Source organism: Natrix helvetica (genome assembly GCF_964273705.1).
Source record: "Natrix helvetica genome assembly, chromosome: 1".
Classification (NCBI taxonomy): Eukaryota; Metazoa; Chordata; class Lepidosauria; order Squamata; family Natricidae; genus Natrix; species Natrix helvetica.
The window spans coordinates 151,470,158-151,484,191 of record NC_138548.1 but is presented as its reverse complement, the minus strand read 5'-3'; the positions used below and the strand labels follow the sequence as shown (position 1 = coordinate 151,484,191).

Below are 14,034 nucleotides of genomic sequence, written 5' to 3'. Positions count from 1 at the left end.
TGCAATCAAGTTTGGAGCGGTAGGTAGGATGTTGTAGCAGACAATTTTGTGTCTACGCTTAGGTCAGACCTTAATTGGCATAGTTCTAAATTGTCCAAACCCAAAATTTCAAGCCTGGTGGCATAAGGTATTCTATTGTGAGCAGAGGAGTGGAGTACTCTTCACTTGATGCTGATATGCAAACTATTAAACAGATCATGCAAGATTTCCCACGATGTGAGTTCCCTTGTTCCCTAGAAGAATTGCATGAAGCAATGCCAGAGGAAATCACCTGGATAACTGATTTAGACATCTGGTTATAAAGCCACTGCCATACCTGCATAGAAGTTGTATATAATTACATGGATTGTGTGTGTATGTTTACTTCTGTCATGTTCTCATCATACACTAAATAAACAATAAGTTGTCAAGTGCCTGAATTTTGATCATGGGGTCATGAGCTTGAAAAACAGTCATAAGTCACTTTTTTAGGGCTTTTGTAACTTCAGTCACTAAACGAATTGTTGTAAGTTGAGGACTACCTATATCCTCCTAATTTATCAGAAGCACCCTCCTTTTCTCTTTTCCCTTCCTCCTTATCTTTGTCAGTCAATCAGTCTTCTCTTGTTTTCGGGTAGTTCTTGCCAGCTAGAAGATGTAAGCATGGTTTACCGTATTTTTCAGAGTATAAGACACACCTTTTTCTCCTCAAAAAAAAAAAAAAAGAGGTGAAAATCTGGGTGCATTTTATATGCTGAATACAGCATTTTTGGCCTCCCGAAATCCCACCCCCTTTGCAAAAATGGCCGTGCATAGCCTTTAGGAGGCTTCCAGAGTGCTCCTGGGGGCTGGGGAGGGCAAAAATAAGCTTGTGTGTGTGTGTGTGTGTGTGTGTGTGTGTGTCATATGAACATAATCAGTGCTGGGGGGGGGAAGGTTATCTTTTGGCTTGAGGTGGAAGGGGCAATTGTCTCAAGCCTTGAAGGAAGGAAGATGTGAATGTAATAATGATACAACTTAATAAATGTTTTCCTTTTCAACTGCTCAAATCTGCATTTAAATTGTTTTAATGAAAAGTGGTTATTCTGGTGTTTGCCCTCATATGTGAGAGAATTACCGAAGTATTCCATTTTGCCTATAGACTCCCAAAGAGGGCAATATTTAATTTGGAAATGCTCAATCCCAGGTCAATGCTTATCTTTAATTATTTTTTCTTTCCTTGGTGCTGACACTCTGCCTCTCCCTGTCCCCTCCCCGGTTTTTCTCTGTATGTGCTAAATGAATCCAGGAAGAATGAAAAGCCAAGTTTACATTTGGCTAAAACATTTAAGGGAGAAAAAAAAAGATATAGAATTGAGATTTCTATTCCCTTTTGTTTCTTTTTGTATATTTGTGACTTTAGTTGACCTCTATAGAAATAGAAGTGGTATTATTTGGGCCATGTCAGATTTAAAATATCCTATCCCAGAGCTGCTCTAGAGGCCTACAATGTTGTATGTGGGATGGAAGCGGACTCACTTTTGAACGTCACAGCTTATTTAGACATTTATAGCATTTTTTTCTATTTGAAAAGAAAGTTTCCACAGCATGTGACAACAGTACTAAAAATAAAATTAGAAAAAGAGTAGAGGGAAAAAACAAGGAAGAGTACATGGCCAGAGCATTCTGTTGAGGCACAAGGATTATGAAGTTCGGTATGAGTTCTAAGTATGACCCATATCAAGCCAAGAATTATTTTCAACAGCAGGTATAAATGTGGTATGGGTAACATGCATATATAAATGTTGTCATATGCATAATAAGTACATACATTTTTTGTATTTATAATGCCATACATTGAATAACACTCAAGACAACAAGGTATCTGCTAAATGGAATTAAAAATATATATTCTTCTTTGTATGACGGGGGGTGGGGGGAATATTGTCTATGTAACCCAAACCTCATCTTCAGGCAAGACTACTGAACCTTTCACAAAATGAATTAATATCTCAAAAGATGTGAACTTGCATGTGCTTTACTGAACTATTACCATGTCTTTCTCTCTATCTCACTAAGCCATGGTGGCGCAGTGGTTAGAATGCAGTATTGCAGACTATTTCTGCTGACTGCTTGATTACCAGCAGTCTGGCAGTTCAAGTCCCACAAGGCTCAAGGTTGACTCAGCCTTCTGTTCTTTCAAGGTGGGTAAAATGAGGATCCAGATTGTTGGGGGCAATATGCTGAACTCTGTAAATCGCTTAGAGAGGGCTGTAAAAGCACTGTGAAGCAGTATATAAGTCTAAGTGCTATTACTATCCTTTTAAGTAGAAAGAAACGAAGTACCGAGCCAAACTGATCCTTCAACCCACTCTTTCCTCTGTGGCTTAGGATGGTCTCAGCCCCCCCAACCTCAAAAAAAACCACACCATTTCCAACAAATATCTTTTTCTGCTTTCTCTGCAACACCGGGCATGGATATTCTGTGTTGAACGCAGCATATTCATCTTAGCGAGACTTTAATGATGGCTGAATATTGCCCACTATCATTCAAATGATTTTTGAAATAATGCTTCCATTTTGTACCAGCAAGGGAGTGGTTTAAAGGCAAAATTAAGTTATCTCGTGTACCTATCATGTGTCTTGCTTTGGCCCAGGATATTCTGCCCAAACAGCTTTGCTGAATTTTAGCAGTCCAGTCCAGAACGGCTCTGGGCCAGCAACATGGGCCTGGAAGAGTTGCAGATTTCTCCCCATTCATTAAACTCTAAGCTGTGGTTTATGAATCACAGTGGCTGACTTCACAGAAGACACTAAACTGAAACCAAGCCAAACTCATTCTGAAATAACATGATGTGATAACCAGGACCTTGGATAAAATTATTTGAAACACATACAAAACTGCTTTTTATCGATATACAGTTCATCCATCAAACCCAGCACTATTCTGAACAGCAAGAGCTACCTAAGATATGCTTCTTGAGGGTTTCCTCAGGCTAATATCTGTTCCAATGCTTCTCCCCCTCTCAGCAGAAAACAACAACAACAAGAGTACCAGTAGTTCTCCATCTGACGTTGTGAATGAGGAATTGGAAAGAGCAGTTTTAACTGGGGTTTGAACTAGTGGTGCCACTCCGGTGAATGGGCAATTATATTTCCGTAAGATGAATAAATAAAAAAGGGTTCCTACCCTGTTTGCTTACACTGCCAGAATTTTTTAAAAAAAAAATTGGAAAGAACAATGTCCAAACCAGAGATTTTTAGGAAAAGTTTCACTTCACAACACGCTAAAATTCCCTCCCCCAGCTTGTTATCACATGTCCTCTGCTGACCACAGAATCAAACTCTGACTCCATCATCTGTAGTTTACAAATCACAAGTACTGTGTTTACAACACCAGGCTAAGCCCAAGCCAAACAAACCACATTTAGGCTTAATCTCAGAAAAGCTAAGCAAGGTGAGTGGCCTGGTTAATATTGGATAAGACACTCCCAGAAAAATCCCAAGGCTGTATATTAGATTGCAAATATATCCTGGAGGCTGGCAGTATAGCCAACCAATTTTATGCTACTGCTAAAATCACTGAATGTTGAGCTTGACAGGAGGAAGACTTGACATGACTAGACTTGCGTTGTGGAACAGACAATGTTTTTCTGGTTAAGGAGCATGTTTTTCCCCCCCTATTTTGTGGGGGCAATGGCTGCCTGTAGTGGAGCAAAAAATGAGCTGGCAGCTTTGGGGCATACAGTATGATGAGGTTGTATTTTAGATTTCAAATATCTAGGCTATGCAGCTCCAATAACTGTGGGTGGATTAAGCTGTAATCCACCCTAACGCCCCCAGAATTTTAGGGGTTTCAGAAAGTTTTCATGCTGCCTTGTTCTTTTCCTCATGCGGCTACTAGAAGATTGTTTTATTGTTCATGGGTGGCTTGCAACGATGCAAGTTTTGAAAGTCTGGGATCTGTACAAAAGGAGCTTAGGAGAGAATGAAATACCTTCTGGGCCACATAATTTCCCCACCACCACCACCACATAACATCTGACTGTATCCAGATGTATGGTTTTCAGGAAGAGAGGGAGAACATCTAGTCATAGAACAATTGCAGGAACTCGGTATGCCTAGTTTAATGAAAAGAAGGACGAGGGGAGACATGATAGCAGTGTTCCAATATCTCAGGGGCTGCCACAAAAAAGAGGGAGTCAAACTATTCTCCAAGGGACCTGAGGGTAGGACAAGAAGCAATGGGTGGAAACTAATCAAGGAGAGAAGCAACCTAGAACAAACGAGAAATTTCCTGACAGAACAATTAATCAATGGAACAACCTGCTTCCAGAAGTTGTGAATACTCCAACATGTTTTTAAGAAGATGTCTGAAGTGGTGTAGGGTTTCCTGCCTAAGCAGGGGGTTGAAACCTTCTTTTTAAAACCTTCTTTTTAACCTCCTCCATATCTATCTATCTATCTATCTATTTAATAATTTTAACTGTTCAACTATTTAATTATTTATATGATGTATTTCTTGTATGGACTGTACACCGCCCCGAGTCCCTTTTGGGAGAAGGGGCGGTTTATAAGCGCAACTAAACTAAACTAAACTAAACTTGGACTAGAAGACTTTCAAAGCCCCTTCCAACTCTGTTATTCTATAACTTCAGCTTTCAGCAATATCAGCCAACATGCTATAGGATGAAAAATGCTGAGAAGTTTAGTAAGCTGTGGAGGGTATTACCAGTATTCTGACCCTTTTGCAGTTCTGTACCTAGATAAGCAAAGCTCTGTTTCCCTGAAACAGAGATGGCTCCAGAATATTAAAATACGAGTAGAACAGTACGACTAAAGAGGTAGGAAAGAGAAGAGTTGGAGCAGAAGAAATAGGACTGCCTTCCACATCTAGTGCCATTCACATGGGGTGGACTATAGTGTCCATCAACTACCATACAACTGTTTGAGCCATGCTAGTTGGGCATGATTGGAAGCTGTCATTGAACTCATCTGAGAGTTGCCATGTTAGGAAATATAAATTTAAGTTAGGACATCTAAATTAAGCAGTGGAGAAAATGCAGCATTTCCAGGAATTATTTATGTTCAAAGGAAAGGCTGTTATGTATCTCACACAGCTGTTTCTCTTTAAATCTCTTCTCTCCCCGTATACATCTCTAGAGGTTTAGCTTTCTGTATAGCTCAAGCTTTCTGATAGCATCGCTCTCACAGCTCATGTTTCAGTGGCATTCCTTTTCTTTAAATCAGATCTCTGCAAAAACATCTTTTAAAATGGAAAATAAAGAATTAAGTCCATGGTGCTATTATTCAGTAAAGATTTGTACCTTTAATGCAAGCTACACATTAATGCAGGGACTGAAATAGTAGCTCTTTCTGCAGTTAAACATTTATAAATAGAAGCACAAACAAAATAAAAATCAACTTACCTAACCAAATAGAATTGTGAAGAACTCCATCCTTGAATCCCCAGCTAAAACCTTTATCCCATAACAAGGCAAAAAGAAAAGTTAAAGCAATCATCTTTTCGGTTAAATATTCTGTACCTTCTGTTCAAGCAGCCTGGAAAACCACTGCTCGCAGCTGCTTAGTTGCTAGTGGAACATCTGGTTGGCAGAACTTAAATAGTGTTTTCATCTGTGAGGTCAGAATGCCTTCTCCAATTAAAGTGGTCATAGGATTGCTCACAAATAAAACTGGATTTTTTTGTGTGGCTGACTCATTTTCTGCTTCCCTTAAAGGAAAGTCCGAAGTCTGTCATTGTAAATGTGCAATTGTCCAATTGCCAAAGCAAATGTCTAATTTTGACCTGCTTTCAGATATTCAGATATCTTTTAACACTTTTATATGTGGCAAGCTTCCCCTTACAATTTTGCTTTTGGACAGGTGAATTGATTGCAAGATAATTTCTTTGGGGTTTCTAACTATTACAGCTCAGCAGTTATTAGTGAGAAATGTTTGGGAAAACTAAGATTCAGAAGATTCTAATTGCAAATAAAATAAACAGCGGTATGCACTGAAAAAGCCACTTTCATTAACTTCTATACTACCTTTTGCTTCAACAAGGGCATGTAATATAGAAGTTATGCAAATAGGATGAAACAGTAATTTTGCCATGGATAGAGCTTATAAATGCTTTAAAATGGTAATATTGAACTAATTAATAAAATAAAAGTTAAAGATAAAAGTATTAAAAATGTTACCTCAAAAGTAATAAACCTAATAAAAAATTAAAAGGGAAAATAGATCTGGGAAACTCCTAAAAAATGACCCTCTTGATCTGGACTTCTTCCTTGCCCTTTTGTATAAAAAAAAAACCCCTACTTCAAATCTTAACACACACCACATAAAAGTATATTGGTACAAATCAGTCAGGCATACGTTTTTCCTTCCAATGTTAAATGATAATTTTTAGCCAGCTCTGAAATGTTCAGTGTTTGATATTTTGATAGATTTAAAATATCATGGATATAACGTGCCTTTTTTCTTCAGGAAATATTTTTGAGACCAAATCTGATTCTGTTAAAGAATATATGAATAATTGGTCCAGCTGTTAAGGCACCATATATTGACACTCTGTTTGGCAGTAATAATTGAGCATACTTAGGAACTGGATATAGTTCAATGCACTGTAGATTGGAGATTCTGGGACTTAAGAGTTCCAGCACACTTCTTGGGAGCCAATTTAGTTCATTAAGAATGAACTGCGGATTTTCATATTTGTTTAGTGTACCTCCATGCTAATGAATTCTACCCTTCCATTTCTAATTTTAATTTTGTATAATGCTTACACCTAAATATTGCATCATATACATTTCCTTGCTGGGAAAAACAATAGAAAAGTGACTTTCAGATGGGTAAGAAGTTGCCCACCTGAACCCCCTCATGATGTTTGGTGTACAACGGTGTGCTGGGAGTACAAAACCATTCATGGTAATGGTAAAGTAATGGTAATGCTTTTCTTCCAGCATCCATGTATATGTAGCTTCGTATTCCCTATAGGGAATTATTTAGATACAAAAGGTTTGAAAAAATAGCATTGTCTTTGAGACACAGGGGTAAATTTCATTTCCTTGCTCCCAACTCATGTCTGATTCATAATATGACAGCTGTCTGCCTGTGTCCTCCCTTGTGGCTCCAGCAGCTGTTTTGTGGTAGGTGGAACTAAGGACGAACACTTTGGAATGGAAAAATATCTCAGAACTTTCAATGGTCTCAAGGAGGAGTTCTTGTTTTATTGCCCAAGGGACTTTAAAAGATCATTTTCAAATACCTCAAGAAGAGGGTGTCAAGTCAGTTCAGCCTTGAACTTTATTTAATAACAACAAAACAAGCAGGAAGATAAATTAAAGGAAATAAGGTCCTGCCTTTCTCCTGCCTGTTTGTTGTGTAGGAAGCTAGGAAACGGTTAATAGAAACAAATGGTCTATTGTTCTCACAGGGATGGATGTGTTAACCTTTTGCAGGAAAATAAGAAAAGTTTCATGGCACAATGTGAGTGCGTGGCTGGCTGCCACGCGGCAACGACCTCATCTGCTTTTGGAACCCTCGCAAGGGTGAGCCGGAGCTAGGCATTAGAACCCCCACAGGGGTGAGCCTGAGTTAGGCTATGGGACCCTCGCAAGGGTGTGTCTGAGCTCGGCTATTGGCCTCCACGGAGGTGCGCCTAAGTTAGGCGGGTCTGGTACTGCCAAGGAAGAACGGACACCATGGTGTGATGAAACGCACCAACCAACTCAGCGAGGTGAAAAGACCCCAGCTGGCCGATTGAGACGGTATTTATTAAAATCATACAAAGGGTTTCTATCTTACAGCGTGTTATTGCATGATTGGTTAAAACATTTGTTACTGGGCAGGCTTTGTTCACTTGTCACGTATACGTGTTACCGGGCAAGCTTGTTCACATGTTACAAAAAGATGTTACAGAAGACTGTTGCATAGAAATGTTGCAAAGCAAAGAATGTTGCATAGAATTGTTGCAAAGCAAAACCTTGAGCAAGCTTTGTGCCGGCTTAGCAGAAATATAATGCAGCTAGCAACTTTTAACATGATCGCTACATCTCCTCTGTTTTAACTTTATTAAGGCTGAAAACATGGAGCTTTTACGTCCATGGAGGTGAGTGCTATTTCAGGTCGCGTGTTGCCCTCCGACCCCAGGCTTCCTGTGTCCGCACCTACCATTCTTTCAGCGTCATCTTCTGAATCATTATCCGGGGAGAAATGTAGCAAGGGTTGCTTACTTTCATCTGTTGGTATCAACATATACGCATTATTCTCAAGCATCATATTAATTTGTGCAGTAGTTTTTGCTTCAGCAATGGCATTCAAACTACGCTTAATCATGAATACAAAAATAGATAATAAGCAAGGTAATAGTATACATCCCATAGCAATCATTGCAACAAATATAAAAACAGCTTTTAAACCTGGGAATTTGGGTAAAATACCATAGTTGCGGTATCCATACATACCATCTTCGGCCCATGTGGCAGGGCCGTCAGTTCTTGGGCTTCCCAGGGCCATTTTTCCCCCATGTTGGTTCCCCCACATACAAAACAATTAGTAACATTCAATGTGTTAGCAATGTCCTCTGCTAGTTGGACAAAAGTGTTAGTAACATGTTGTGGTATTTCGGGGATATTCAATTTCTCAATGTCCTGATAAAATGACCAAAAAAGTCCTTTAGTTGTTCGCAATTGCTTAGTTTGCTTGGTTACTGTCCAGCGTAACGCAATGTGTGGGTCTCTACCACTTGCTTCTATGGCCAAGCCATATTCTACTTCCCATGTTTTGGTAGGTGTGCAGGTTATGGTAATTGGGTTGCACGAATTTCTTGGACACTTGCTGTTGGCTATGCCCGTTTCCAACTTGCATTTATGGTTTCCACCAGGTGGATCCCCAGACCACATGCTGACACAGGACCAATATGGGCAAAAGCTGTAAGTGTCCCGTTCGGAGCAAGTCCCTTTGTTATTGTAACACATGTATTTTCGTTCAAGCATGAGACTCCTTTCCCATTGTAATGTCCCACAAGTTGATTTCCAACAATTGCGATTGATTGCTAAACAAGCGTCAAAACTGAGGCGAACTTGCGTGTTGAGGGATTTAAACTCAGTTTTGTTGAGTAATTCTTGTCTACCACATTCAATGGTGTAAATGGACATCACATATGTAGTAACGGTTTTTGCTTCTTTTGGGTTGTAACATTGAATCTTGTTGTTAAGGGTACACATGTGATAAACAGTATTATTAACTCTACAAGTTGATGGATTAGTAATTTGACAATGTTCAGGTTTGATGGTATGATATATCAATGTCTTAGAGACCTTGCCATTGTGTATTGTGGTGGTAATGCAATCACTACAACTTTGATTGTTAGACGTAAGTGGTGCAGCACGCCGAATTCGTGAGAAATGAGTGGATTGTTTCTGGAACAACAATAAAGTCAGTCTGGCAGAAGTGGCAAGTCCTTTAACTATCTTGGTAATTTCACACTGATATAGTCCCAAATCTACTGCCTTAGGGTTTTTGACAGTCAATTGAGTAGTACGGAAATGAAATGTTTGTAAATAATGTTCTGAATCTTCAGGAAGCCATGTGTTGTTAAAAAACCATCGCCAAAAAGTACCTTGTTTCTTGATAGGAGATCGTTGTCGACAGGACATGGTGGGAGCATATGGCACTCCTTGTATGAAGGTGTAGCGTACCTGGTGTGTTCGTATGAGGGAATTGTATTTTGGAAAGTCCGGTGCGTTTCGGCGAATCCTTGCTCCTGGGAGAGGCTCGCTTACTCCTGGTGCATAGTCTGGAATTTCTTTGGCGTTCCACAAACAAGTATTCACATCGCATGGCTCTGGAAAACAGCATGAAAAATGGCGAAGCAAAGTTCTTGAAGAGGGGTGTGAAGAGGTGTGAGCAAGAGTCATCCAAGAAAGAAAAATTGAAGATAATGGAGGATAAACCACAGAGGGTGTTGAGTAGAGATAAACAGTTTGGTTAAAATAGGTGTTATTGGACAAAAATCCAATGCACGAGTAGGAGCCAATAGTTTGAGGAGTTACGTGTAAGGAAAGACGAACTTGACAAGAGTCATGATATAAGTATTGAATTAATATCAAAGGTTTTAAAGAAGGGAAAAGAAATTTGCCCTGATGCTGCAAGGCATAGGGGCAAGTAGTGAGAAGAGTGTCTTTGAACACAAAAGTCACATGAGTGTCAAGAGGTGCAAAAATCACCTGAGGGTGAGCAATAAATCGAGCAGAGGTATAAGATAACAATGAGAGAAAGAGTTTAAAGAAAAAGGAGTGATATGTCAGGGGGAGAAGAAAAGGCAGGGTCATCTTGATCTTCTTCTGGTATGCGGTGATACGGACGAACACAACGAGCAGGAACCCAGAGAGTCTTGTCATCAATTTGTACCGCTGTGTAGCCTTTTCCCCAAGTAATCAATTGAGCCGGACCTTTCCAGTGTGGATCCGGCAATTGCCTGTAGTAAACAAGAGGTCGGGAGGCAGGAAGAGGGGGTTTAGAAAAGTGACGAGAGGCTGCAGAGGAAGCAGGTGTGCCAGTAAGGTTAAGAAAGTTGATAGTATAAAGGCAAGTATTTAGAATGTTTTGCAACATCGGGAGATTGGGGGGGTGTAACCCTTTTGACCCCATATGCCGATCAAGAGCTATTTTCAAGGTTTTATTTGCTCGTTCTACAATTGCTTGTCCTTTTGAATTAAAAGGAATTCCAAATTTGTGAATAATGGACCACCTATAACAAAATTCAGCAAAAGCAGAGGAGGTATAAGCAGGACCATTATCAGTTTTTTAAATTTTAGTCACCCCAATGTTGCGAAAGATCGAATACAGTGATTAATTGTTTGCTTGGTATTCTCACCCCTTTGCGGGGTTACCATAATAAAACCTGAAAAAGTGTCCACAGAAACGTGAAGGTATTTCCATGGGGCAAAGGGAGAATATTGAGTGACATCCATTTGCCAAGTTTCACAAGCCTCAGTACCCCTTGGATTTACTCCTTGCGGGATATTATTAGCTTGGAGACTACACGTGGGGCATTGTTGAATAATGGCAGTTGCTTCTGCCATTGATATGCCAAATTGCTTCATCAAGGCTTTTTTGTTTTGATGAAAAAAGGTGTAACTTTCACCTGCTGTCAATGGGGCAGGCTGAGGTGAAACAATAGTTAGAGGCATCATTTTGCAGGCCTCGTCTGCCATGTGATTTCCTTCAGATAGGAACCCAGGCAGATGCTGATGACTACGAATGTGTGCTACAAACAAAGGTTTAGTCCTTGCGTGTAGTGCTGTTTGCAATTGTGTAAACAACATCAAAGGGGAAGGTGTTAAAGAGGGTGAGATATAGGCATCAAAAATGTGTAAAGTTAATTGAGCAACATACAGACTGTCTGTGATGATATTTAGAGGTTTGGAAGAAAATAATTCCAAAGCTAGAATAAAAGCTGCCAATTCAGCCTGTTGTGCAGATGTTTGTGTATTAGTCAATTTCTTATGCCATATCTGTTGTGTATTCCAAGTACATGCACCATGATTTTTGGACCCATCTGTGAATACGGTTAACGCATCTTTGATGGGTTGTGATGTTATTGGTGTAAAAAATTGTATCGGAATGGTCTTAATAACTTGTAGCCTTGGGTCAGCTGGCAGATGACATGAAATTTGACCAGGCCATTCCGTGAGTGCATCTTGGAGAAGGATAGAATTTTGAAAAAGAGGTTCCCATTGAGATAACTTGAAAGGGAGGTAAAGCGTAACAAAATCCATTCCCATTAAGGCACGGGTTCTTTTTCGTGCCTTTTCAATGAGCAAAGCCATTTGGGCTGCTCTGGGTGTAAGTGAATTACGAGGTGTATGTGCTAGATGTAACCATTCTAAAATGTAAAGTTTAGGTTTTGGGATTAAACATGTAAAAAGCAAATTTTCCATATATATCCCCAAGTAACCAAAGGAATCGGTGTTTTGTCTGGTAAAACAGTAAAAATATACCAGAGGGAGAGGCAAACCCGTTTTTTGTTGAAAATGCCTCTGATAAGTGGTCAAACTAGAAAGTGAAAAAATTCAAGTGATTGAAAGTAAATAAACAAGGATTGGGTTTTGAATCATCCATGTGCCAGAGTTCACAAGTCCTCACATACATAAGTCCTCACATATTCATATCTGTGACTCTCTGAAAAAAACATATCTCTAACTTTCTGAAAAAACACATCTCTAACTTTCTTTCACTTACTGAAATCCTCACAAAAACATATCTCCAACTTTCTTTCACTTTCTGAAATCCTTTCTTGTTGCCCGTACAAAATGCACATTGATTCGGTCTCAAAATGACCTCACCAACTGCCAAGCCTCAACTGTCCTTATCAACCTTCCCACCTCCTCTCTTTTGTTTCTGCAACATCTCCAGTCCACTCAACAAAGCACATCTTTTTCCCACGTTTAGGTCAGATGCCTTTCATAACACTCTCTTCCCATCTATATACAAAGTAACCTTTTTCTGGCTCCAACATCTGATCTAAATGTCCGTGTGAAACTGATCTGGATTCTAGCAAAAATGTCACTCATTCTTTCTGACTGCACCTTGTATTTTTTAGGTCATCTCTGTTAAAATTCTAAAAGGGACAGCAACCAGTGCTACTGACAAACAATTAAACAAACAGACGTGACATCTGTCAAGCATACAAAGTGCGCGCAAACACAAAAACATAAAAGAGAAAAAACACAGCTTCAAAAATAAAACAAACAATTAAGATAGTTTGAGTACACCCTGAAATATGCAGGCATCAGATATCACCCTCAACCCCGCCCTTCCGAGGCTCGCAGGGAGAGGAGAAAAAAAATGGTGAAAAGAACACAGCCCCCCCTTCCTCCTGCCTTCTCACCAGAGGCAAAGAGGGGGGGGGTGAGAGGAAAGGAAAAAATGTTTTGTTAAAACGACAGGCTCTTCCCTCCTAGGAATACAGGGAGAAAATATTTATCATTCATTCAAAAACACCTTTTTTAGCACCACACATGCTCTGTTTTTTCAGCCAACAAACCTTACATTTCAAGCATCCAACACTGACTACATACACACCCATTCACACCTATAGTTACACTTCTTCTACAATAAATCAGTCATTAAATTTATTTCAATGAACTAGCTCACCCCCAAAGCAGTGAAAACTCAGGCAGCAGTTTTAATCACAAAAGTGAAATAGGGCCCCCAACGACCGTCTGAGTTGGCCTGCCTCAAGGCAAAAGCACATCCATTTTGCTGGCCAGCAATCAATTAATTAAATCACATTAATTTTACACACTATCATTATAGATGCAAAGAACGGTAGGTCAAAGGAAATTGAATGCACAGCGAGGGAGGATTGCAAAAGCAAAAGTCAGGAAAGGGGGAGCGAGAGCTGTATCTTTTTTCCAAGGCAATGTACAATCCATAGACACATAAATCATTTTATACTAGGGTTTTGATCCCTGATGAAAGAGAGGGCGAGATGTTACAGACATGCCCCTCCTTGGATTTTTACACTCCCTTTTAAAATAACACTTTCCTTGAGGTTTGCTGCCTTGTAATAAAGCAGCTACTAACAAATTAGTTTTATAAGAAGATGTTCTTATGTCCTGACACACTTTAATCATATCTACCAAATATATTTTAAAAGGTAAATCAAATTCTTTTTTGATATCACTGGCAGGACTTTCCCATTATTTTTAAATCAGCCAATTGTTTTTGTTTATTGGTAAGGGTTTGCCATGATTAAGACAGAAGGCCAATTAATTCTTTTTTTATTTTTTCTTCAAACGAGGGAGAGATTTCCCTCCATTTGAGGCAATTTTAGTCTTTGTTCTTATACAGTGGTGCCGTTGAGTTTCTGCAGACTATTGGCTTCTTGATTAAAAGGGAAAGTTCATGCCTATCAAAGGCATGAGACTTTGAGAGTGAGGAGCTCATACTTACGAAGCGCTTGCCCGCCAGGTGCGTAAGATGAGAATCAAGGCGCCGAACACGTAGACACGGGACTCGGCGTGAGACGTCCGAAAGGCAATTCGGCACGTCGGGGTCACC

General features: G+C 39.7%; 1 protein-coding gene across 1 annotated transcript in view; it reads right to left on the bottom strand.

Annotated features, from left to right (window-relative positions):
* TNFAIP6 (TNF alpha induced protein 6) overlaps nt 1-5,524 on the bottom strand; it is a 31,748-nt gene extending 26,224 nt beyond the window's left edge. Inside the window, exon 1 of the mRNA XM_081938492.1 lies at nt 5,388-5,524. Within this exon, the coding sequence (XP_081794618.1) occupies nt 5,388-5,481 (94 nt within the window). The 5' untranslated portion in view covers nt 5,482-5,524. The remainder of the gene's footprint in view (nt 1-5,387) is intronic.
* Between the last annotated feature and the right edge of the window lie 8,510 nt (nt 5,525-14,034).